The sequence below is a fragment of the Zosterops lateralis genome (genome assembly GCF_965231275.1).
Source record: "Zosterops lateralis genome assembly, chromosome: 36".
Taxonomy (NCBI): domain Eukaryota; kingdom Metazoa; phylum Chordata; class Aves; order Passeriformes; family Zosteropidae; genus Zosterops; species Zosterops lateralis.
The window spans coordinates 370,294-395,747 of NC_139796.1; the positions used below are offsets into that span (position 1 = coordinate 370,294).

At 52.8% G+C, this 25,454-nt stretch overlaps 1 protein-coding gene across 8 annotated transcripts; it reads left to right on the top strand.

Moving 5' to 3' along the window:
• Window positions 1–758: 758 nt before the first annotated feature.
• On the top strand, window positions 759–24,449 carry ILF3 (interleukin enhancer binding factor 3). 8 transcript variants are annotated; one of them, XM_083881892.1, is made up of 20 exons: window positions 759–780; window positions 3,088–3,183; window positions 3,815–4,041; window positions 5,351–5,531; window positions 7,617–7,764; window positions 9,133–9,224; window positions 10,424–10,519; window positions 12,593–12,704; window positions 13,479–13,576; window positions 14,777–14,888; window positions 14,987–15,115; window positions 15,907–16,106; window positions 16,980–17,150; window positions 18,164–18,301; window positions 19,708–19,884; window positions 20,552–20,708; window positions 21,261–21,314; window positions 22,075–22,440; window positions 23,148–23,276; window positions 23,886–24,449. In XM_083881892.1, the coding sequence occupies exons 2-20, from the start codon at window positions 3,181–3,183 to the stop codon at window positions 24,014–24,016; spliced, it is 2,721 nt and encodes a 906-aa protein (XP_083738018.1). In that variant the 5' UTR covers window positions 759–780; window positions 3,088–3,180; the 3' UTR covers window positions 24,017–24,449. The 8 variants fall into 8 exon arrangements, with proteins under 8 accessions (XP_083738018.1, XP_083738017.1, XP_083738020.1 ...); XM_083881891.1 differs by lacking the exon at window positions 759–780 and adding an exon at window positions 967–1,014; XM_083881894.1 differs by lacking the exon at window positions 759–780 and adding an exon at window positions 967–1,014 and having other exon boundaries at window positions 23,148–23,267.
• Window positions 24,450–25,454: the final 1,005 nt, after the last annotated feature.

Sequence of the window (25,454 nt, forward strand, 5' to 3'; positions counted from 1 at the left end):
TTGAGGGTTTTGTCCTCAGAAAAAGGTGATTTTGAGGTTGTTGCCCTCAGAAAAAGGTGATTTTGAGGTTTTTGCCCTCAGAAAAAAAGTGATTTTGAGGTTTTTGCCCTCAGAAAAAGGTGATTTTGAGGTTTTTGCCCCCAGAAAAAGGCGATTTGGAGGTTTTTGCCCTCAGAAAAAGGCGATTTTGACACCAAACCCCTCAAAAGAAAGGCACTTTGAGGTCAAACCTTTTTATTCCTTGTCAGAGGAGGATGTTCGCGGTGGATCCCTGGCTCAGCTCAGGGGTTTTGTGGGCCGGATCCCCTCAGGGATCCCCTCAGGCCGTCGCTCCCCTCACGGCCCGTTCCCGCCACCGCTCCCGGCCCCGCCCCCTCTGCCCCACCCTCCCTCCTCCCTCTCCCATTGGCCGCTCCCTTTGTCCATCACCTCCCTCCGGGCCACCCCATTGGTCCGCGCTCTCCCCCACGCGGCTCCTCCCCGCCCATCGCGCCCCTCCCCTTCTCCTCCCCGCCCTCTGCCCATCACCCTCCCTCCGCCGCTTCCGATTCGCTCTGCGCGCTGTCCGTCACTTCCCCTCGCGCGCTCCGATTGGCCCGCGCCCGCCGCGCTCCCCGCAGGCCCCGCCCCCCCGCCGCAGTCCCGGCGCCGCCGCCGCTCGGGCCCCGCCGCTCCGGCCCCGCTCCGGCCCTTCCCGGGCCCCGCTCCGGCCCTTCCCGGGCCCCGCCGGCCGGGCCGGGCCGGGCCACCCCATCCCACCCCCGCCAGGCGCCGCCCCCGGTAGGAGCCGTGATAGATTTGCGGTAGATTGAGGGGAGGAGGAAAAAACCACGCCGAGCCGGGCCAGGCCAAACCGGGCCGGGCCAAAGCGGGCGGGGGCGGTGCTGGGGCGGGAGGAGCCGGGTGTGTGTGAGGTGTTTGGGGAGGTGAAGCGGCGGGACGCGGTGACCCGGCCCCCCCCTGTCCCCTCCCGCCCTCCCGCCCTGCCCATTGTGTGCGGACAAAATGGCGGCGGTGAGTGAGGGGAGGGTGTGAGGGGGGGGCGCGGCCGGGGCCCCTCAGGGACCCCCCGGGAGCGTCCCCCGAGGGCTGGGGGCGGGATGGAGCCGCCCCCGGGGTGAGGGAACGCGGGGGGCTCAGGGGGTTCCCTCCCCGGCCCGGGTTCCCCTCAGCTCCGGCCGGCGCCGCTTTGTTCGCTTTGCCGCGTTTGCAAATGGCGGCAGCGCCCGGCGGCCCCCGCGCCCCCTCCTCATCCTCACCCTCGGGCCCCCTCCTCATTTTATCCCCCGCGCCCCCTCCTCATCCTCACCCTCGGGCCCCCTCCTCATTTTATCCCCCGCGCCCCCTCCTCATCCTCACCCTCGGGCCCCCTCCTCATTTTATCCCCCGCGCCCCCTCCTCATCCTCACCCACCGCCCCCCCCTCATCCTCGGGCCCACCGCCCCCTCCTCATCCTCATCCTCGGGTCCCCTCCTCATCCTCACCCACCACCCCCTCCTCATTTTATCCCCCGCGCCCCCTCCTCATCTTCACCCACCGCCCCTTCCTCATCCTCACCCACCGCCCCCTCCTCACCTTCGAGCCCCATCCTCGTTTTATCCCCCGCGCCCCCTCCTCACCCTCACCCACCGCCCCCTCCTCATCCTCGGCCCCGCGCCCCCTCCTCATCCTCACCCTCGAGCCCCCTCCTCATCCTCACCCACCGCCCCCTCCTCATCCTCGGGCCCCCTCCTCATCTTCGGGCCCACCGCCCCCTCCTCGTTTTATCCCCCGCGCCCCCTCCTCACCCTCAGGCCCCCTCGTCATTTAATCGCCCGCCGCCCTAAACTCGAGTGGGGATGGGGATTTTAAGGGGGGGCTGCTCCTTTCCCCATCCCCTGGGGGCATCATGGACGATTTGGGATCATCTTCCCCCTTGTGGGGAAATAAAGCCCCTTTTCCCTCCCCATCCCGTTCCATCGCAGGGAATTGCAGTGGAATCATCCCCGTTTAGGGGGATTTTAACCCCGACCAGGATCAGGGTCCTGCTCTCCCCATCTTTTCCCGGCCTCAATTCCCGCTGCTCCAGCCCCGTTAATCTGTTTTATGGGGAGGGTTTAGAGGAACAGAAATCCAGCGGGACCGAGGGCTTTGTGCTCCTCTCACTGCGGGATTCCCGCTGGAATTCCTGGTTCTTTCTTTAAAAATCCACCGGTTCTTTCTTAAAAAAATCCACCGATTCTTCCTTAAAAATCCACCGGTTCTTTCTTTAAAAAATCCACCAATTCTTTCTTTAAAAAATCCACCGATTCTTCCTTAAACCACGGCCTTGAACCCAAACCTGTGTCACCCTTTCCCATAAATTTAGGACATCAATTCCAACATTTTCAGCTCCTTTGGGTTGTTTTTCCCTCCTGTTCCTGCCGAAATCACCTTTGGGAGAGTCACTCGTTCCCCTCCATCCCAGGAGGGAAGTTTGGGCAATTCCTGCTGGGGAATGAGGCCCAAACCAGGTGAAATTGCCCAGTTTGTCCCGTTTCCAGGGGCTGTGTCAGGGCTGGGCTCCTGCTTTAACTGGATTTGTGGTTTTTCTCCTCAGGAGACACAAATCTGGTGGTGCTGCAGCATCAGCTCCCACATTTCTCCCTCCAAAAATCCCAGCAGAGAAACACTGGGACATTCTGTGGCTGTTGTTGAGATTCTGATTAGATTTCAACCCTTTCCTTATCCAGCCCTGGAGGAAATGGAGGGAATTTTAGGAATTTTAGGGATTTTTGGGGACGATTCTCCCTGCTCAGTTGGGCTTTAATTCCAATTAAACCCAGATTTCTGACACTGTTGAGTCATTCTGTGAATGGCCTGGCAGGATTGGAACCAGAGGGGTTTCCTTGGGAAAGTCCCATTTCGTGGGAAAACCTCTTGAGAGTAAAAGGGAAAAAGTAAATATTAATTTAATAAAAAAAAAGTAAAAAAAAGGGAATAAGGATTGGAGTCTCCATTGTCAATCTCAGGTCTCAGGGATACAAAGCTGAGGAGTTGGGCTGGAATTGCTGTTCCTGCTGCTCCAGTGTGTTCTCCAAACTCACCCTGTCCCCTTGTCCCCTCCAGCTCCTGAAACGCCGCGGGGCCACCGCTCTCCTCTCACCAGGAAAATCCAAATAAAGCCCTTGGAGACCTTCAGGGAGGAGGCACAAAACAAAGATGGTGAGTGAGGGGTGAACATCCCAGTCCAGGAGATCCCTGAGCTGGGAATGTCCAGGGCCAGGCTGGACAGGGCTTGGAAAGGTTGGGATTTAACATCAAAGGTTTCAAACCAACAATTCCAAATTCCAATTCCAATTAACATCTGTGGGAATTCAGGAGAGCGAGACAGGCTTAATTAATTGGTATATTTAGTTTGGTGACTTTAGATGTTCTGGAGAGGACAAACAGAACTTGGAGCTGGTGAGAAGACGGGATTAAAAACTTGCTTAAGGAAGAAGATTCAATCAATGGTTTATGGTGAAGATGTTGTGATGAAAGATGTTATGATGAGATGTTTATGATGAGGATGTTATGATGAAAATGCTTGAGTTGTTTGTATTTAATTATTATTGTACAAATTGTTAACCTTAATGAAATAGTATATAAGTTATTGGAAAACCTGAGTAAAATTGAATTTTGATCATCGAATCAGCGTTCCAATCTCTCCATCAACATCCCCTCAAAGCATTCACAGTGGAAAACAAAACAAAACAAAGCAAAACAAAGCCTTCAGGCTCCTGACCCAAACCTCAAGGAAGCAACAGAGAGTTTTTATTTTGGTTTTAAATGAATTCCCTCCCCTGCCCCGCAGCGCCCGATGCGGATCTTTGTGAACGACGACCGGCACGTGATGGCCAAGCACTCGGCCGTGTACCCCACGCAGGAGGAGCTGGAGGCCGTGCAGAACATGGTGTCCCACACGGAGCGCGCGCTCAAGGCCGTCTCCGACTGGATCGACGAGCAGGAGAAGGTGGGCGGGGAGCAGCCCGAGCCCGAGGCCATGGAGACGGCGCCCGAGGACGAGGCCAAGGAAGGAGGGTGAGGAGGGGCCCGGGGGGCTTCGGGGTGGTTCTGTCCCTGGTCAGCTGTGCTGGTTATGGTCTGGACCTTCACAATGAGTTCTGGACCTTCACGGTGAGTTCTGGACCTTCACAATGAGTTCTGGACCTTTACAATGAGTTCTGGACCTTCACAATGAGTTCTGGACCTTCACAATGAGTTCTGGACCTTTACGATGGGTTCTGGACCTTTACGATGGGTTCTGGACCTTTACGATGAGTTCTGGACCTTTACAATGAGTTCTGGACATTTAAGACCAGTTCTAGACCTTTAGGATGGGCTCTGTACCATTAAGACTGGTTATGGACCTTTAAGACCGGTTCTAGACCCTTAAGATGGGTTCTGTACCATTAAGACCAATTCTAGACCTTTAAGACTGATTCTGGACCTTTAAGATCACTTCTATACCTTTAAGACTAGTTCTTTACCTTTAAAACCAGTTCTGGACCTTTAAGACCAGTCCTCTACCTTTAAGACTGGTTCTGTACTTTTAAGATGGGTTCTGGACCTTTAAGACCAGTTCTGGACCTTTTAAGATGGATTCTGTAGCTTTAGGGCTGGTTCTGTACATTTTAAGACTAGTTCTGTATTTTTAAGACCAGTTCTTTACCTTTAAGATGGGTTCTGGACCTTTAAAATGGGTTCTGTACCCTTAAAACTGGTTCTGTACCTTTAAGATGGGTTTTATACCATTAAGACTTACTCTGTACCTTTAAGTCCAGTTCTTTATCTTTGAGATTGGTTCTGGACCTTTAAGACCAGTTCTTTATCTTTGAGATTGGTTCTGGACCTTTAAGACCAGCAGAGCTGCTGGTGGAACCAGCACTGTCCTGCCTCAGATCCCTAAAATTTCCTCAGATCCCTAAAAACCCCCTCGATGGTGGTGGAAAAATTGTCATGCCTGGCTGGAGACTTGAGGGGAGTTAACCAGGGCAGGGCTGAGGTGATTTCTCCTCAGGGATCCACCAGTGAATTCTGGTTTTGGTGACCCTGTCCCTGTTTCCCCAGGGACCAGAAGGGCTGAGGTGATTTCTCCAGGTGCCTGTGCAGGGTCGATCCTCAATGAATTCCATAATTTTCACCCTGTCCCTGTTTCCCCAGGGACCAGAAGGGCTGAGGTGATTTCTCCAGGAGCCTGTGCAGGGTTGATCCACCAGTGAATTCTGGTTTTGGTGACCCTGTCCCTGTTTCCCCAGGGATCAGAAGGGCACAGAGATTTCTCCAGGAGCCTGTGCAGGGTCAATCCTCAATGAATTCCATAATTTTCACCCTGTCCCTGTTTCCCCAGGGAGCAGAAGGGCACAGAGCAGCTGACCAGGACCCTGAGGGGGGTGATGCGAGTGGGGCTGGTGGCCAAAGGGCTCCTGCTCAAGGGGGACCTGGACCTGGAGCTGGTGCTGCTCTGCAAAGACAAACCCACGGCCAAACTCCTGGAGAAAGTGGCTGAAAATCTGGGGGTGCAGCTGGCGGTGAGTCCAGGGGAAATTCCCTTGGGAAAAGGGAAAAGTCCTGCCCAGGGGCGTGTGGGGTGTAATTCTTTGGGGTTTCCTAATGAGCTTCTCCTCGTTAATCCTGGGAGGGTTTGGGTTGGAAGAGCCCTCGAGGCTGTTCATGGGCAGGGACACCTTCCATTGTTGCTCCAAATCCTTTTCCAGCCTGGCCTTGGGGCAATTCCAGGGATTTGAAACTCACAGCTCCTCTGGGAATTCCATCCCAGAGAATCCATCCGTCCTTCCTCTGGGAATTCCATCCCAGCCCCTCCCTGCCTTCATGGCGAGAAATCTCTCCCCAAAATCCTGAACCACAGCTCCTCTGGGAATTCCATCCCACAGAATCCATCCCTCCTCTGGGAATTCCATCCCTGCCCTCACAGGGAGAAATCTCCTCCCAAAATCCTGAACCACAGCTCCTCTGGGAATTCCATCCCAGAGAATCCATCCCTCCTCTGGGAATTCCATCCCAGCCCCTCCCTGCCCTCACGGGGAGAAATCTCTCCCCAAAATCCATCTAAATCCCCTCTTTTCCAGAGGGTGAACTCATTCCCTCTCATCCTGTCCCTCCATCCTTTGTCTCAAGTCCCTTTCCAGCTCTCCTGGAGCCTCTTTAGGTACCAGAAGGGGCTCTGAGGTCTCTCCAGAGCCTTCCCAGCTCCAGGAGAACATTCCCAGCTCTCCCAGCCTGGCTCCAGAGCCTTTTGTGCTCCAGGAGAACATTCCCAGCTCTCCCAGCCTGGCTCCAGAGCCTTTTGTGCTCCAGGAGAACATTCCCAGCTCTCCCAGCCTGGCTCCAGAGCAGAGGGGATCCAGGATTATGAAATCAGGGAATGGTTTGGGTTGTAAAGGACTTTTCAGTCCATTATGGAACACAATCCAGTAAAGACAAAACCCAACCTTTGTTTCCAGGGCCTACATAGTTTTGGTTCCCTTTCCTTTATATGTTTTATTACCCTTTCCTTAGAGAACTGTATATATTAATTATTAAACTCACATTGTTCTGTTGCATACATTGATCTGATCCAACCATGAATTCTTGTAGTTTCCATCAAGCCTCCCCAAGAATAATATGATTATTCTTAAACAATAATCACATCCAAGTATCAAACAGTCATTACAATCAACAGTCATATAATTTATCACATTATTAAATTACCAAACAATTTCATTCAGTCATTTTCAGTCATGACAATTACCAGTCATATCATTTCAGATATGACAATTTCAGTTATATCATTTATTATATTATTCAATTACCAAACAATCATTACAATTAACAGTCATATCATTTATGATATGGTGATGATGATGCAGGTTCAGTTCCACACGATCCAGTGAAGACAAAACCCAGCCTTTGTTTCCAGGGCCTACATAGTTCTGGTCCCTTTCCTTTGTATTTTTTTACACCTATTCCTTATATAATAATAGATAATAATTATTAAATTCATATTGTTCTGTTGTATACATTGATCCTATCCCAACATGAATTCTTGTAGTTTCCATCAAGGCCTCCAAACATTATTTCTTATGATTCTTGTTTAAGATAATAATCACATCCAATTACCAAACAATCATTGCAATTAACAATCATATCATTTATCACATTATTCAATTACCAATTATTACAATTAACAACCATATAATTTATGACCATTTATCATATTATTCAATTACCAAACAATCATTACAATTAACAATCATGTAATTTATGACCATTTATCATATTATTCAATTACCAAACAATCATTACAATTAACAATCATGTAATTTATGACCATTTATCATATTATTCAATTACCAAACAATCATTACAATTAACAGTCATATCATTTATGAGATGATGATGATGATGATGATGATGATGCAGGTTCAGTTCCACACAATCCAATAAAGACAAAACCCAGTCTTTGTTTCCAGGGCCTCCATAGTTCTAGTTCCCTTTCCCAGCCCTCTCCAGCCCCACCCTTCCTTCCCCCCTCCCCTGCCCCTACTCTCCCCAATTCCCCCAATTTTTCGGAACATTTTAACCCTTTCCCCCCCGTGCCCACCCCCGGCTCGCAGGCCATCACGGAGGACAAGTACGAGATCATCCAGTCGGTGGGAGACGCCGCCATCGTCATCAAGAACACCAAGGAGCCCCCCCTGAGCCTGACCATCCACCTGACGTCCCCGGTGGTCAGGGAGGAGCTGGAGAAGCAGCTGGCCGGAGGTACGGCCGGCCGGGGCCGGGGCCGGGGCCGGCGCCGCGCGGATCCGCCGCCGGGGAAAGTGCTCTTCAGCCTCAGCCTCGGCCCTTTCCTGGGCCAGAATCCAAACCAGATCCCTTCACGGCACCAATCCCCCCTTGTGGTTTATGGGGACAGAGCTGGCGAAGCTGAGGAGCACCTTTCGCACCGGATTTTTTGCTTTATTTTTATTTTTATTTTATTTTTTTATTTATTATATTATTTTTTTTTATCCTTTCTTTTGGTTCCACTTGGGCCTTTAGTTCACTAATCCATCATCTCGTTGTTATTTACTTCGTGGTTTGTTCCCACCCCCGGCCATGTCAGTGCAGTGACATGAAAATAGAAAACAGATTTGTTTAAGAAACAAACAAACAAACCAAAAAAAAAACAAACAAAAAAAAAAAAAAAAAAAAAAATCCTCTGAAAGGCTTCTTGTCCGAGGAGTTGCATGTCCATGAACCGGGATGTTCCGGGATGTTCCCCCGGGGTGTGTTGCAGCAGAACCACCGGGTGCTGGGGGCTCCTCCCGCGAGCTCTCGCAGCACCTCAGGTTCACAACTCCACAAAACGATGCAGAGTTTTGGATAAAGTTAGCTCCTCCAAAATTCCCTTTGGAATGACGCCCCCAGCAGCCGCTGGGCGTCCTCTCCAATGCCGACGGGCTCCGTAGGGCCGGCGGTTCCCCCGCCCCGCACTAGCCTTATCTAAAACCCTGATCTCCAGCCATTTTGGGGCGATTTCAGGCCTTTTCCTCAGTTTTGCTGCAGCACAAACCGGGGACCTCTTTGTGCTCTTGATTGTTGATCTCTGGTGTTGATCTCTGACCTCGTCTCCGAGCCTTCTAGTTTGTCGATTTTAGGGACGCTGGACCTTTGACCAACAGGACGTTCTCTGTCGCGGGCCGGGGCCGGGGCAGCCATCCTTCCGGGCGGAGGGTTCCCTGGATCCTCCCGAGCCTCGCCCTTCTCCCTGCTCCCCACCCACCCTCTGTGCTCCAGCACAGGGTCTCACCCCCCTCAAATTTCCCCCATCGCCGGCCTCGCCGCCACCTCTTCATCCATCCAGGATTGTTTATTTCCGTGCCCTCCGCCGAGCCTCGTGCCCGGTCTCCTCCTCTTCCTCATCCTCCTCTTCCTCCTCCTCCTCCCAACACACATTCCAGCCCATCCCTCCCTGGGAATTGAGCTTCCCCTGCGTCCATCCAGGGTGAGGCCCTTCCCCTCCCAGCAATCCCAGCAGGATTTTTTGGGAGCCTCAGCTGCCCGTTAGGATGCTGCCTCATCCCCCTGGGCCCGACAGAAGCCCCTTGGTCAAACCGTGCCTTGTCTTCTTATTCCATCCACGACTAGAAACGCTCTCAGTCACCGACTCCCCGGACGTTCTGGACAGGCAGAAATGCCTTGCTGCCTTGGCGTCTCTGCGCCACGCCAAGTGGTTCCAGGTTTGCATTTTGTTCTTATATTTATCTTTAAGTAGAAGCGTTGGTGGAACTCTCTTTAAGGGGCTGAGTTGTTTTGTGATTTTTATTTTTTTTTTTTTGGAGTTGGAGTTTGAAGCGGCCGGCGGCCGCTCGGAGGTGCCGGACTGTGGGCGCTGGAGTCACTTAGGAGCCTTTGTACGGAGCAGCTGCGGAGCTGCCGCGTGCTGTGAGGAGTGACATCCCCTTGGCCAAGAGCTTGGCTAAGACCTTGGCTAAGACCTTAGCTGAGACCTTGGCCAAAACTTGGCTAAGACCTTGGCCAACCCCTTGGCCAACCCTTTAACCGAGACCTTGGCCAACACCTTGGTTAAGACCTTGGCCAACACCTTGGCTGAGATCTTGGCCAACCCCTTAGCTGAGACCTTGGCCAAACCTTTGGCTAAGCCCTTGGTTAAGACCTTGGCCAACCCCTTAGCTAAGACCTTGGCCAACACCTTGTCCAACCCCTTAGCTGAGACCTTGGCTAACCCCTTGGCTAAGCCCTTGGCCAACTCCTTGGTTAAGACCTTGGCCAACCCTTTAGCCAAGACCTTGGCCAACTCCTTAGCTGAGACCTTGGCCAAACCTTTGGCTAAGCCCTTAGCTAAGACCTTGGCCAACCCTCTGGCTAAGACTTTGGCCAACTCCTTGGCTAAGACCTTGGCCAACCCCTTGGCTGAGACCTTGGCCAACCCTTGGCTAAGCCCTTGGTTAAGACTTTGGCCAACCCCTTAGTTGAGACCTTGGCCAACCCCTTGGCTAAGACTTTGGCCAACCCTTGGCCAACCCCGTAGCTGAGACCTTGGCTAAGACCTTGGCCAACCCTTGGCTAGGACTTTGGCCAACCCTTGGCCAACCCCGTAGCTGAGACCTTGGCTAAGACCTTGGCCAACCCTTGGCTAGGACTTTGGCCAACCCTTGGCTAGGACTTCGGCCAACCCTTGGCTAGGACTTTGGCCAACCCTTGGCTAGGACTTTGGCCAACCCTTGGCTAGGACTTTGGCCAACCCTGGTCCGTGGCTCGGCTGTCGCGGCTGTGGCGGCTCCGGGCTCTCTCTGCTCTGGGCTCTCTGGGCTCCGGGGCTCTCCGGGCTCTCCCCGGGCACGGCAGCCCCCCAGGGAGCGTCGGCGGCGCGGGCGGGCGCTGGGTGAGCCCCCGTCTGCTTTGGTTCCTCTCCCAGGCCAGGGCCAACGGGCTGAAGTCGTGCGTCATCGTCATCCGCGTGCTGCGGGACCTGTGCACCCGTGTTCCCACCTGGGCGCCGCTCCGAGGATGGGTAATTCCATCATTCCATCCTTCTCCTCCTCTTTACCTTCCCAGGGGTTGGGAGGGGTCTCCTGTGCAGCTCTGCCCTGTCCTGGGGTCTCAGGGTGGGGATTTCTGTGTCTCTGCCCCCGGAGACACAAATCAAATGTTTGTGCAGCAAATGGGTTTATCAATGGTCACCTTGCCTTACTGATAATGAATTCATGTTGTTATCAAATTGGTAATGAGTTATCAATTTGTCTGGGTACTGAATTGTTTTATCAATTATTAGTTCAGGTGGTTACTGTTGGTTTATCAATTATCAACTCACCTGGATACTGAATTGATTGGTTTATCAATTATTAATTCAGGTTATTACTGAATTGCTTTATCAATTATCAGTTCAGGTTGTTACTGAATTGCTTTATCAATTATTAGTTCAGGTCGTCAGTGAATTACTTTATCGATTATCAACTCACTTGGATACTGAATTGCTTTATCAATTATTAGCTCAGGTTGTTACTGAGTTGGTTTATCAATTATCAGTTCAAATTACTTTATCGATTGTCAACTCACCTGGATACTGAATTGCTTTATCATTTATCAGTTCAGGTTGTTATTGAATTGCTTTATCAATTATCAGCTCAGGTTATTACTCAATTGCTTTATCAGTTATCAGCTCAAGTTGGTTTATCGATTATCGACTCTCTATCGAGTTGTTTTTTATCAATTATTTAATTGCATTGTTATCAAAGCATTTCATCAGCCACCAAATCACGTTATTGTCAATGTTATCAGCTGTCAAATTGTTTTATTGGTTATCAAACCACATCATTATCATTAGCAAATTGTTTTATAAATTATCAGATCGTGTTATCAAGTCGCGTTATTTTAAAATGTTTTTATTAATTTTCAAGTCTTGTTATCAAATAGTTTTATCAATTATCAGATTGCTTTATCAGTTACCAAACCAAATACCATCATCATTTTTCTTTATCAATTAACAAACTGGTTTTATCAGTTCTCAAACAACCTTATCTTATCAGATCGCACCATCAGCTGGTTTTATTAATTACCAAATCACATTATCAGATTGTTTTATCCATTCACAACTCCCACAGCCCGGCTGCTCTCCTCCTGTGGGGACCAGGAGCTGCTCCTTTCCAGGAGTCCCATTCCGGGGGGTCCCTTTGCCAGCAGCTCTTTTTTGGGGCCCTTCTCCCAGACCCCAGTCCCAGGGTCCCTTTTTGGGATCCCTCTCCCAGGCCCCCTTTCCAGGGGTCCATTTCCTGGCATTCCACTCTGGGATCCCTTTTCCTGGTGTCCCTCCCTGGGATCCCTTTCCCAAGTTCCCTCTCTGGGATCCCTTTTCCAGGATCCTGCTCCCAGGTCCCTCTGTGGGCTCTGTCCCCTCTCTGGGGTCCCTTTCCAGGCTGTGTCCCCTCTCTGGGGTCCCTCTGTGGGCTCTGTCCCCTCTCTGGGGTCCCTGTCCTGGATCCTTCTCTGGGATCCCTCTCTGGGGTCCCTCTCTGGTTTCTGTCCCCTGTCCCAGGCCCCTCTCAGGGCTCTGTCTCCTGTCCCAGGCCCCCCTTGGGGGTCTGTCCTCTCTCTGGGGCCCCCCTCGGGGCTGTGTCCCCTCTCTGAGCTCTGTCCCCTGTCCCAGGCCCCCCTCGGGGGTGTGTCCTCTGTCCCAGGCCTCTCTCTGGGCTCTGTCCCCTCTCTGGGGTCCCCCTGGGGGCTCTGTCCTCTCTCTGAGCTCTGTCCCCTCTCCCAGGTCCCTCTCCAGGCTGTGTCCCCTCTCTGGGGCCCCTCTGTGGACTCTGTCCCCTCTCCCAAGTCCCTCTGTGGGGTCCCCCTTGGGGCTCTGTCCCCTCTCTTAGCTCTGTCCCCTGTCCCAGGCCCCCCTGGGGGCTCTGTCCCCTGTCCCAGGCCCCCCTGGGGGCTCTGTCCCCTGTCCCAGGCCCCCCTGGGGGCTGTGTCCCCTCCCTGGCCCCCCCAGAGGCTGTGTCCCCTCCCAGGCCCCCCTGGGGGCTGTGTCCCCTCCCTGGGCCCCCCGGGGGCTGTGTCCCCCGTCCCTGCCCTCACGTCCCACGTTCCCTTGCAGCCCCTGGAGCTGCTGTGTGAGAAATCCATCGGGACGGCGAACCGGCCCATGGGCGCGGGGGAGGCGCTGCGCCGGGTGCTGGAGTGCCTGGCCTCGGGCATTGTCATGCCAGGTGAGCCCTGGGCAGGTGACATCTGCCAGGTGAGCCCTGGGCAGGGCACCTCTGGCCAGGTGAGCTCAGCCTGGTCAGCTCTGGGCAGATGAGATCTGGGCAGGTGAGATATGGGCAGGTGAGCTCAGCCTGGTCAGCTCTGGGCCGTGAGTTCTGACCAGGTGAGCTCGGCCAGGTGAGATCTGACCAGGTCAGATCTGGGTAGGTGGGATGTGCCAGATGAGCTTGGCCAGGTGAACTCTGGCGAGGTCAGGTCTGGCCAGGTGAGCTCTGGCTAGGTGAGCTGTGGCCAGGTCAGTTCCACTGGGTGAGCTCCGGCCAGTGAGCTCTGGCCATTTGAGCTCCAGCCAGGTGAGCTCCACTGGATGAGCTCCGGCCAGTGAGCTCTGGCCATTTGAGCTCCAGCCAGGTGAGCTCCACTGGATGAGCTCCGGCCAGGTGAGCTCCAGCCAGGTGAGCTTGGCCAGGTGAGCTCGGCCAGGTGAGCCGGGAGGAGCGCGGGGGGTGCCGGCGGTTGGTCGGTCGGGAGCCCCTCCATCCCCTGGGCACGGGGACATTCCCGGCCCTCCCATCCCCGGAGCCACCTCAGCCCCACAGAGAGAGGTGCCCGTGGAATTGGGCACCTGAGGAGAGCAATTCCCTCGGCCAATCCCACAGGAATCCCACAGAAACCCCACAGAAACCCCACAGAAACCCCACAGCAATCCTGGAATGGAATTTAGGGTAGAGACCCGGGATAATTCTCTGCATATCTTCCTTGTTTCCTGCCTTCAGATGGTTCTGGTATTTATGACCCTTGTGAAAAAGAAGCCACTGATGCTATTGGGCATCTAGACAGACAACAAAGGGAAGATATCACACAGAGTGCTCAGGTATAGTGTGACCTCCATCCGGCCCTTCCCAGCCCCCGGCTCGCCCCGCTCCCGGCTCCCCTGGCCAGCAGAGAGTAGTGGTCACTCAGTGCTGTGGTCACTCAGTGCCGTGGTCACTCAGTGCTGTGGTCATTCAGTGCTGTGGTCACTCGATGTAGTGGTCACTTAGCGCTGTGGTCACTTAGCAATGTGGTCACTTAGCAATGTGGTCACTTAGCACTGTGATCACTTGGTGCTGTGGTCACTCGGTGCTGTGGTCACTCAGTGCTGTGGTCACTCGACGTAGTGGTCACTCAGCACTGTGATCACTTGGCACTGTAGTCACTTGGCAGTGTGGTCACTCAGCGCTGTGGTCACTTGGCACAGTGGTCACTTAGCAATGTGATCACTCAGTGCTGTGGTCACTCAGTGCCATGGTCACTCAGTGCCATGGTGACTCAGCACTATGATCACTCAGTGCCGTGGTCACTCAGTGCCGTGGTCACTCAGCACAGTGGTCACTCAGCACTGTGGTCACTCAGTGCCATGGTCACGCAGTGCTGTGGTCACTCAGTGCCATAGTCATGCAGTGCTGTGGTCACTCAGCACAGTGGTCACTCAGTGCCATGGTCACTCAGCACAGTGGTCACTCAGTGCCGTGGTCACTCAGCACAGTGGTCACTCAGCACAGTGGTCACTCAGCACAGTGGTCACTCAGTGCCATGGTCACTCAGTGCCGTGGTCACTCAGCACAGTGGTCACTCAGCACAGTGGTCACTCAGTGCCATGGTCACTCAGTGCCGTGGTCACTCAGCACAGTGGTCACTCAGTGCCATGGTCACTCAGCACAGTGGTCACTCAGTGCCATGGTCACTCAGTGCCATGGTCACTCAGCACAGTGGTCACTCTGCACAGTGGTCACTCAGCACAGTGGTCACTCAGTGCCATGGTCACTCAGCACAGTGGTCACTCTGCACAGTGGTCACTCAGCACTGCGGTCACTCAGCGCCACGGTCACTCCACCCCTTACAGCCCCCATAGTTCGGCCACCCAGAGCAAAGCATCAGGTGTCCAGTAGCGAGTTTTATCCCAACACCCCATAATTTTTTTTTGGGTGAAACCCCCCAGAAATCTCGAATGGGGACGGAGGGCTCAGGGGGGGCTCTGTGGGGCAGGGATTGGGTGGGGGGCTCCAGCAGTGACCCCCAGTCCTGTCCCCAGCACGCCCTGCGCCTCGCCGCCTTCGGCCAGCTCCACAAGGTCCTGGGCATGGACCCCCTGCCCTCCAAAATGCCCAAGAAACCAAAGAACGAGAACCCAGTGGATTATACTGGTACGTACTGGGAGGGCACGGCCTCGTATCCCCCTCCCCAGTTTGGGTTTGGGGGGAGAACGGGGGATTTAGGGCCTGTTTGTGCCCCCTGGCCGCAGTTCAGATCCCGCCCAGCACCACCTACGCCGTGACCCCCATGAAGAGGCCCATGGAGGAGGACGGGGAGGAGAAATCCCCCAGCAAAAAGAAAAAGAAGATTCAGAAAAAAGGTATTGAGTTAACCAGAGGTAGGTACGGCCTTGGGGAGGGGGGAAATGGGGTGGGAGTTGGGGGTACAGCCAGGGGGGGGCTCTGGATAAAGGGGAACGGGGTGTGGGGATGGATAAAATAACTTAAAACTGGGAGGTTTGGGCTGAAACCAGGGAGGAAAAGATCAGGAATTGGAAAAGACTGATGGGAGGTGGTCTGGAATGGGAAAAGATTGGTCAGAACTGGTCTGGAATTGGGAAAGATTAATGGGAATTGGTCTGGAATTGGGAAAGGTCAATGGGAAATGGTCTGGAACAGGAAAAGACTGGTCAGAACTGGTCTGGACCAATGGGAAATGGTCTGGAGTGGGAAAGATCAATGGGAACTGGTCTGGAATGGAAAAAGAGCAATGGGAATTGGTCTAAAAAGAGAAAAGCCCAGTTGGAACTTGTCTGAGATCAGAAAATACTGGTCAGGAGTGTTCTAAAGTGAGAAAAAACCAGTCAGAACTGATCTGCAATTGGAAAATACTGGTGGGAACTGGTCTGGAATGGGAACAGACCCATGAGAACTGGTCTGGAATGGGAACAGACCAATGGGAACTGGTCTGGAATTGGAAAAAGTCAGTGGGAAATGGTCTGGAATGGGAACAGACCAATGGGAACTGGTCTGGAATTACCAAATGCCCATCAAGACTGGCTTGAAATGAAAAAACCCCAATTTGAACTGGCCTCAAACTGGAGAATAGTGGTGTGGGATCAGCTCTGCCTCTCGGCAGGAGCCTCCAAACCCCCACAAACTGTGGGCACTGGTTTTTCCCCCCCTGCAGAGGAGAAGCTGGAGCCCCCCCAGGCCATGAACGCCCTGATGAAGCTGAACCAGCTCAAACCAGGCCTCCAGTACAAACTGGTGTCCCAGACGGGCCCCGTGCACGCCCCCATCTTCACCATGTCCGTGGAGATCGACGGCAGCACCTTCGAGGCCTCGGGGCCCTCCAAGAAAACGGCAAAGCTGCACGTGGCCGTCAAGGTGGGAATGGGAATAGTGGGATGATGGGAGTGATGGGGGTAATGGGAATGATGGGGAAAATGGGGATGATGAGGAGAATGGAAATGGGAATGAGGATAATGGGAATGATGGGGATAATGGAAATTATGTGTATGGGCATGGGGATAATGGGAATAGGAATAATGGGAATAGATGTGGGAATAGTGGGAATGGGATTAATGGGAATGAAGATAATGGGAATAATGGCAGTTGGAATAATGGGAATGGGGATAATGCAGATGGGGATGGGAATAATGGGAATAGAAATAATGGGGAATAAATAATGGGAATGGGAATAATGGGGATAGGGATGAGAATGAGAATGGGAAGAATGGGAATAATGGGAATGGGAATGAGGATTGAGTGGGAGTAATGGGGATGGGAATAATGGGGATAATGGGAATAATGGGGGTAATGGGAATGGGAATAATGGGAATGGGAATAATGGGAATGGGAATAATTGCAATAATGGGAATAATTGCAATAATAGGAATAATTGCAATAATGGGAAAGGGAATGGGGATGGGAAGAATGGGAATGGGGATAATGGGAAGAATGGGGATGGGAATGGGGATAAGGGGAGTAATGGGGATGGGAATAGTGGGAATAGGTATGGGAATAATGGGAATGGGAATAATGGCAATAATGAGAATGGCAATAATGGGGGTGAGAATGGGAATAATGGGGATGGGAAACCTGCGGCACCTCCAGCACGGGGTGGGAACCTCACCGGGCTCTCCCAGCCCTCACACCCCGCACTCCTGTGGGATTTGGGAACACTCCAGATCCATAGACACCCTCCATCCCCTCCCCTGGAGGGTCCCCACGCCCCCTGAGCCCCCCGGCCCCCCGCAGGTGCTGCAGGACATGGGTTTGCCCACCGGGGTGGAAGGCAAAGACTCGGGGAAAGGCGACGAGTCGGCCGAGGAGACGGAGACCAAGCCCGTGGTGGCGCCTCCTCCTCCCGTGGTGGAAACGGTGTCAACGCCCACGGCGGCCTCACCCCCTGCAGAGCAGAGCCCTGAGGTGCGTGGGGACACGGGGGGCACGGGGAGGGGACAGCAGAGCCCCCAGGTAGAAAAAATCCTCAGTGATGTAGAGAGTAATAAGGTAAAAGCCAAACGCTGAAAAAAATTTTTGACCCTTTTAGCTTGAGAGTGTCCATGGGAGCACAGTTAGGATTCAGCTGGAGTGGAAAAAGGGTTAAGAAAAAGTGCTGAAATAATTCTAAAAAAAAAAAAAAAAAAAAAAAAAAAAAAAAAAAAAAAAAAAAAGATGAGTCCTACATAAAGAAAAAGTGCCAAAATAATTTTAAAAAAATTAAAGAATTATGATAATAAGCTCAGCGCTACATTAAAAAAAAGGTGCCAAAATAATTTTAAAAAAAATTAAAATAAGCTCAGCCCTAACATGCTTATCACACACTACTAGATACAATAATACAACAAATAGAATCAAAAAAAAACCCCAAAACATAAATCAGCTGCTTCCCCAATCACTCAAACAACAACTGAACCAAACAATAAAACTAAACCAACAACTAAAATCATGTTTTTTAAACTATAAATTCATTAACCCAACACAATAAAACCACAAAAATATAAAATTTTAGTTGACACTGGTGTATTGGCCAGGTAACCCCCTAAACCATGGTTTTTAAACTATAAATTCATTACCCAACACAATAAAACCACAAAAATATAAAATTTTAGTTGACACTGGTGTATTGGCCAGGTAACCCCCTAAATCATGTTTTTCAAACTGTATAAATTCATTAACTTAAAAAATTAAATACACAAAACCATAAAATTTTAGTTGACACTGGTGCAACCCCCTAAATCATGTTTTTAAACCATATAAATTCATTAACCCAACACATTAAAACCACAAAAATACAAAATTTTAGTTGCCATTGCATTGCTGCTGCTGTTTATCAACTCACTCCTCCCTAGAAATGAGTCAAAAGTGGCTCCTCCCCTAAAAAATTTGGGGGAGCAGCTTTTTTTTGGGGTCTAATCCAGCCCTTTCTGGGCCTGCAGAACGTGAAGCAACAGGGACCAATCCTGACCAAGCACGGCAAGAACCCGGTGATGGAGCTGAACGAGAAACGCCGCGGCCTCAAGTACGAGCTGATCTCTGAGACCGGGGGCAGCCACGACAAGCGCTTTGTCATGGAGGTGAGGGGGGAAGAGATTGGAGAGGGGCTCGTTTCCCTTCCCAGGGCTGGGAAAGGGGCTCGTTTCCCTTCCTGAGGGTTTGGAGAGGGGCTCGTTTCCCTTCCCAGGGCTGGGAAAGGGGCTCGTTTCCCTTCCTGAGGGTTTGGAGAGGGGCTCGTTTCCCTTCCTGAGGGCTTGGAGAGGCTCCTCATCCCATCCCAGAGCTTGGAGAGTCACTTTGTCCCTTCCTGAGGGCTTGGAAAGGCTCCTTAGCCCTTCCCAGAGCTGGGAAAAGCTCCTCATCCCATCCTGAGAGGTTGGAGAGTCACCTCATCCCTTCCCAGAGCTGGGAAAGGCTCCTCATCCCTTCCCAGGGTTTGGAAAGGCTCCTCAGCCCTTCCCAGGGTTTGGAAAGGCTCCTCATCCCTTCCCAGGGTTTGGAAAGGCTCCTCAGCCCTTCCCAGGGTTTGGAAAGGCTCCTCAGCCCTTCCCAGGGCTTGGAAAGGCTCCTCAGCCCTTCCCAGAGCTTGGAGAGTCAATTTGTCCCTTCCCAGAGCTTGGAGAGTCACCTCATCCCTTCCCAGGGCTTGGAGAGGGGCTCATTTCCCTTCCTGAGGGTTTGGAGAGGCTCCCCATCCCTTCCCAGGGCTTGGAAAGGGCCTCATTTCCCTTCCTGAGGGTTTGGAAAGGCACCTTGTCCCTTCCCAGAGCTGGGAAAAGCTCCTCATCCCATCCTGAGAGGTTGGAGAGTCACTTTGTCCCTTCCCAGAGCTTGGAGAGTCAACTTGTCCCTTCCCAGAGCTCTGAAAGGCTCCTCATCCCTTCCCAGAGCTGGGAAAAGCTCCTCATCCCATCCTAAGAGGTTGGAGAGTCACCTCATCCCTTCTCAAGGACTTGGAGAGTCACTTTGTCCCTTCCCAGAGCTTGGAAAGGCTCCTCATCCCTTCCCAAGGGATTTAAATCCTCAAATCCAATTGATTTGGGTTGGGAGAAACCTTTTAAATCTCATTTTTGTGCAGGGACAGTGACACTCCCAGCCCTGGGGTTCCCTGTAGGTCTCTGTCTCAATAGGATGAGAAATAAATAAAAATGTTTGACTCCAGTCAGGAGGCAGTAGGAATCAGAAGAATAAATAATAAAATAAATAAACTTGAAAAATTTCCCTTGGGAAGAGCTCAGGCTCAGAAAACATCAGCTCCACACCTTCCCAAGGAGTTTAAATCCTCAAATCTGACTGGTTTGGACTGGGATAAACCTTTTAAATCAGAAAACATCAGCTCCACACCTTCCCAAGGAGTTTAAATCCTCAAATTGGATTGGGAAAAACCTTCTAAATCTCATTTTTGTGCAGGGCCAGTGACACTCCCAGCCCTGGGGGTCTCTCCAGTCCTTTGACCCAGCTCAGGTGTGTTTTTTCCCCTGCCCAGGTGGAGGTGGACGGGCAGAAGTTCCAGGGTGCTGGTTCCAACAAGAAGGTGGCCAAGGCCTACGCAGCCCTGGCTGCCCTGGAAAAGCTGTTCCCTGACGCTCCCGTGGCCATCGAGCAGAACAAGAAGAAAAGAGCCCCAGTTCCCGCCAGGGGTGGCCCCAAATTCCCAGTTAAAGTGAGTGAAATCACCAGTGGGAACTGGTGTGGGGTGGGGAAAGAGTGGTGGGAAATGGTCTGGAGTGGGAAAAGACCAGTGGGAACTGGTCTGGAGTGGGAAAAAATAATGGGGACTGGTCTGGAGTGGGAAAAGACTGATTGGAACTGGTCTGGAGTGGGAAAAGATCAATTGGAACTGGTCTGGAGTGGGAAAAGATCAATTGGAACTGGTCTGGAGTGGGAAAAGACCAGTGGGAACTGGTCTGGAGTGGGAAAAGATCAATTGGAACTGGTCTGGAGTGGGAAAAGATCAATTGGAACTGGTCTGGAGTGGGAAAAGACCAGTGGGAACTGGTCTGGAGTGGGAAAAGATCAATTGGAACTGGTCTGGAGTGGGAAAAGACCAGTGGGAACTGGTCTGGAAGTGGAAAAGCCTGGAAAAGGCCTCAGGGTTTGGAGCTGCCTAAATTTGGGCTCCAAAAGTCCCCAGGATTCTTGGGGTGCCTAAATTTGAGCTCCAAAAGGCTTCAGGCTCACGATTTTCCTAAATTTGGGCTCCAAAATTCCCCAGGCTCCAGGGCTGGGCTCCACCATCCCGGGACCATTTCGGGTGTATTTTTTTGGGTTGAAAACACCCCCTCACCCCCTCCCCAAAGTGACCCCCGTGTTTCTCTGTGTCCCCCCAGCAGCACAACCCCAATTTCGGGATGGGAGGGGGCCCCATGCACAACGAGGCCCCTCCACCCCCCAACATGAGGGGCCGTGGCCGGGGCGGGAACATCCGGGGCCGCGGGAGGGGCCGCGGCGGCTTCGGAGGAAACCACGGGGGATACATGAACACAGGTGAGGGGCTGCAGCACACCTGGGGGGCTCAGAGGCCTCCTGAGAGCCCTGGGCCTGGCTTTTGTCCTCCTGGGGGCGTAGGGGTGGGTTCTGGAATGTTCCATGGGGGGATGGTTCTGGTTTGGTGGTGTGGGTGTGGGTGGTGGGTGTGACAGAGTCAATAAATCTCTTTAAAGGGACAAATTTCCCTCTGGAATTGTGTCCAGAGCCCCCCAAATCCCTGTAAAGGAATAAATCCCCCTCTGGAATTGTGTCCATGGCCCCTGGATATTCCAGAGTCAATAAATCCCTGTAAAGGGACAAATTCCCCTCTGGAATTGTGTCCAGAGCCCCCCAAATCCCTGTAAAGGAATAAATCCCCCTCTGGAATTGTGTCCATGGCCCCTGGATATTCCAGAGTCAACAAATCCCTGTAAAGGGACAAATTCCCCTCTGGAATCATGTCCAGAGCACTTGGATATTCCCAGACCCCTCAGTTGTGGATCGACCACCCCAAATTCAGGAGATTTAACCCTTGGAATCTGATTTTATTCCAATATTTTTCCTCCCCAGGGTCAGGGTACGGGAGCTACGGCTACGGAGGGAATTCTGCCACTGCTGGGTACAGTAAGTGTCACCTTTCCCCACCCAAAATCCCAATACTGAAGTGTCAGGGATTAAAATTCCCAGGAAAAGGGTCAGAGGAGCAGAAGGTGGTTTTTTATGGAGAGCAGTCCTTGGGTTTTAAGGGAACTGAAGGGTTTTTATCAGTTCTGGCTCAGCTCACAGCAAAGGCTTTTATTGAAAAAATCCAAGAAAAGCCTGACCCCTCCCCAGGAATAGTGACCACTGACCACCCCAGGAACACTGACCACTGACCCCCCCAGGAACACTGACCACTGACCCCCCCAGGAACAGTGACCACTGACCCCCCCAGGAACAGTGACCACTGACCCCCCCAGGAACAGTGACCACCAAACCCTGACCCCTGCCCCCTCCCAGAAACAGTGACCACTAAACACTGACCACTGCCCCTCCTCAGGAATACTGACCACTGACCCTCCTTAGAAACAGTGACCACTGACCCTCCTTAGAAACAATGACCACTGACCCTCCCAGGAACAGTGACCACTAAACACTGACCACTTCCCCTCCCCAGAAACACTGACCATTACACACTGACCACTGCCCCTCCTCAGGAACACTGACTACTGAACACTGACCACTGACTCCCCCAGGAACAATGACCACTAAACTCTGACCCCTGCCCCTCCCTAGAAACACTGACCCCTCCTCAGGAACACTGACCCGTCCTCTGGAACACTGACCACCAAACCCTGACCCCTGCCCCTCAGGACCACTGACCCCTGTCCCCCGTCTCCCCCAGGCCAATTCTACAGCAACGGCGGCCACTCCAACTCTGGCGGCGGCGGCGGCGGGGGCGGCGGCGGCTCCTCGGGCTACGGCGGCTCCTATTACCAGGGCGGGGACGGCTACACGACCCCCGCCCCTCCCAAACACGGCGGGGGCAAGAAACAGCAGCACAGCGGCGGCCAGAAATCCTCCTACGGCGGCGGCTCGGGCTACAGCTCGCACCAGGGCCAGCAGCCCTACGGGCAGGGCCAGTACGGCGGCTACGGGCCCGGCCAGGGCAAGCAGAAGGGCTACGGCCACGGCCAGGGGGGCTACTCCTACTCCAACTCCTACAACTCCCCCGGGGGAGGCTCCGACTACAACTACGAGAGTAAATACAGTGAGTGGTGGGCCGGGGAGGGGGGGTGATGGGGATTGGGGAGGGGTTTGGTGGGGTTTGGAGGGTTTGGTGGGTTTGGAGTGGTTTGGTTAAAGTTGTGGGAGGGTTTTTCCTGGCTTTGGAGCTGCTGGAGGGGATTGTGGGGATTTCTCTGAACTGAGGGGGCTCCAGGGGGTTCCTCCTGCTCCTACTGGGAGCTGGGAATGACAGGAGGTTTGGGTTTGATGGGATTTGGGGCTGGGAATAAGGAGGGGTTTGGGTTAAATGGGATTTGGGGCTGGAGCTGGGATGGGTCAGTGACAGGGAGAGGGGACAGAGGGGACAGAGGGGATTGGGTCCCCAACCCTGGGCACAGTCCTAGAGGATAATCCAGAGCAATAATAATTATTAATAATAATAGTAGTAGTCGTCATAATAATAATACATTATAAATTGAAATATAATAATAATAACAAGAATAATATATTAAAATATTAATAGATTCTGTATTATTATTATTATTATTATTATTATTATTATTATTATTATTATTATTATTATTATTATCATCTCAGAGTGCCCCTGGCAGGGTCGGGCAAAGCTCCCTCCACACCCAAACCCTCCTGAAATCTCGGGGTCTCGAGGGGGGCTTGGCTGAGTTGAACTGGGCACCCTGAGGGTCCCAGGGGTCCTTTCCCCCCTCCTCATCCCCCTTTTCCCCTCCCCAGGTTACAGTGGCAACAGTGGCCGTGGTGGAGGTGGCAACAACTACTCCGGGGGTGGCTCCTACAACTCTGGGTCCCACGGGGGCTACGGGGGCTCCGGGGGCGGGGGCTCCTCCTACCAAGGTAAGGCAGGTCAGTATTGCCTCGGGGCTGGGGCTGGGGGTGTCCCGGCTCCACGGCCGCCCTAATGCCTCATCCTTCTTCTTCTCCTTCTTCTCCTTCTCCTCCTTCTCCTCCTCTTTCTCCCTCCTTCTCTCCTCCTTCCCCTCCTTTTCCTTCTCCTCCTTCTCCTCCTTTTCCTCCTCCTTCTTCTCCTTATTTCCTTCTCCTTCTTTTCCTCCTTTCCTCCTCCTTTCCTCCTTTTCCTCCTCCTTCTCCTTCCTCCTTCTCTTTCTCCTTTCTCCTCCTCCCTCCTCTCCTTATTTCCTTCTTTTTCCTCCTTCTCCTTCCTCCTTCTCCTCCTTCTCCTCTCCTCCTTCTCCTCCTCTTCCTTCCTTCTCCCTCCTCTCCTCCTTCCTCTCCTTATTTCCTCCTGCTTCTCCTTTCTCCTCCTTCTCCTCCTCCTTCCTCTCCTTATTTCCTCCTGCTTCTCCTCCTTCTCTCCTCCTTCCTCCTTCTCCTTCCTCTCCATATCTCCTCCTTTTCCTCCTCTTCCTTCCTCCTTCTCCCTCTTCTCCTCCTCCCCTCCTTCTCTCCTTCCTCCTCCTCCTTTTCCTCCTCTTCCTCCTCCTCCTCCCACAGGTGGCTACTCCTCTCAGTCCAACTACAACTCTCCGGGCTCGCAGAACTACAGCGGCCCCCCGAGCTCGTACCAGGCGTCGCAGGGCGGCTACGGCAGGAACGAGCACAGCATGAGTTACCAGTACAGATAAACCTCCCTCCTCCTTCCCTCCTCCTCCTCCCCGGGATCCTCTGGGGGTTTATCCCCTTTTTTTCCTCTCCCTTCCTTTTCCCCCCTCCCCTCGTTGCTCTGTGTGACCCCCCCCACCCCACCCCGGGCCTCTATTTAATGGGTCGTAGTTGCCACGACGACTTGGTCTGAATAGGATTATTATTATTATTATTTTTTGTTCTTTTATTTTTGTTCTTTTTTTTTTTGTTCTTTTTTTTTTTTTTTTCCTTTTGGGTTTTTTTTGTTGATTTTTTTTTTTTTTTTCGTTTTTTGTTGGGTTTTTTGGGGGTTTTATTTCTGTTTTTTTGGGGAAGTCGACCCAATTCCGGAGCCTTTTCCCAGGCCCCACCTGGGGGACGGGCCCTCGTTGTTCTGCTTTTGTGAAGTGCGTTAAAAAGGAGCTTTTTTCGGTATTTTCTGCCTTTGGTGGTTTCAGGTTTTTTTGGGGAAAAGGGTCAGGGGGGTGGGGGGAGGTGGAGAAGATTAAAAAAACCCCAAAATTTGGGATGGTTTGGGTTGTGCTGCGCCTCCAAAACCCTCATAAAAACCCCAAAATTCTGAGTATTTATCCCTTAAATCCCTTGAGTTTGGAATACTGGGGCTGAACTGGGACCAAACTGGGGTGAACTGGGGCCAAACTTGAGCTGTACTGGGACTGAACTGGGGCAGAACTGGAGCTGTACTGGGGATGAACTGGGGATGAACTGGGGTGAACTGGGGCTGACCTTGAGCTGAACTGGGGCCAAACTTGAGCTGTACTGGGACTGAACTGGGCCCAAAGTGGGGCCAAACCGGGGGCATTGTGGGGTTGAACTGGGGCCTTGTGGCTCCTTTGGATGAACCTCATGTCTGGCATGGATCACTCTGTGCCAGACCCCGACCCTGGGAACCACCAGGAACAGGATCTGGAATGGGGCACATCCTGGAAAACACCAGGAACAGCCCCTGGAATGGGGCACGGCCCCTCAAACACCAGGAATAACACCTGGAATGGGGCACGGCCCCTCAAACACCAGGAACAGCCCCTGGAGTGGGGCACAGCCCCTCAAACACCAGGAACAGCCCCTGGAATGGGGCACGGCCCCTCAAACACCAGGAACGGGACCTGGAGTGGGGCACATCCTGGAAAACACCAGGAAAGCACCTGGAATGGGGCACGGCCCCTCAAACACCAGGAATAACACCTGGAATGGGGCACGGCCCCTCAAACACCAGGAATGGCCCCTGGAATGGGGCACGGCCCCTCAAACACCAGGAACAGCCCCTGGAATGCGACACATCCTGGAAAACACCGGGATCTGTGCCCAGAGCGAGGCAATTCCAGCTCCGGGGCCCCTTCCCGACCCGGATCCGGTGCATTGGCAGCAGCAGCAGCAGCACAGAGGAGGCTCCAGGCCGTTTATTACAAACATTGGATA

Bases quoted from the DNA above. Each gene is read 5' to 3' on its own strand.
- ILF3 (XM_083881892.1), top strand. The intron at 12,705-13,478 runs GTGAGCCCTGGG...TCCTGCCTTCAG, and splicing joins CTCGGGCATTGTCATGCCAG to ATGGTTCTGGTATTTATGAC. The intron at 18,302-19,707 runs GTGAGGGGGGAA...TCCCCTGCCCAG, and splicing joins ACAAGCGCTTTGTCATGGAG to GTGGAGGTGGACGGGCAGAA.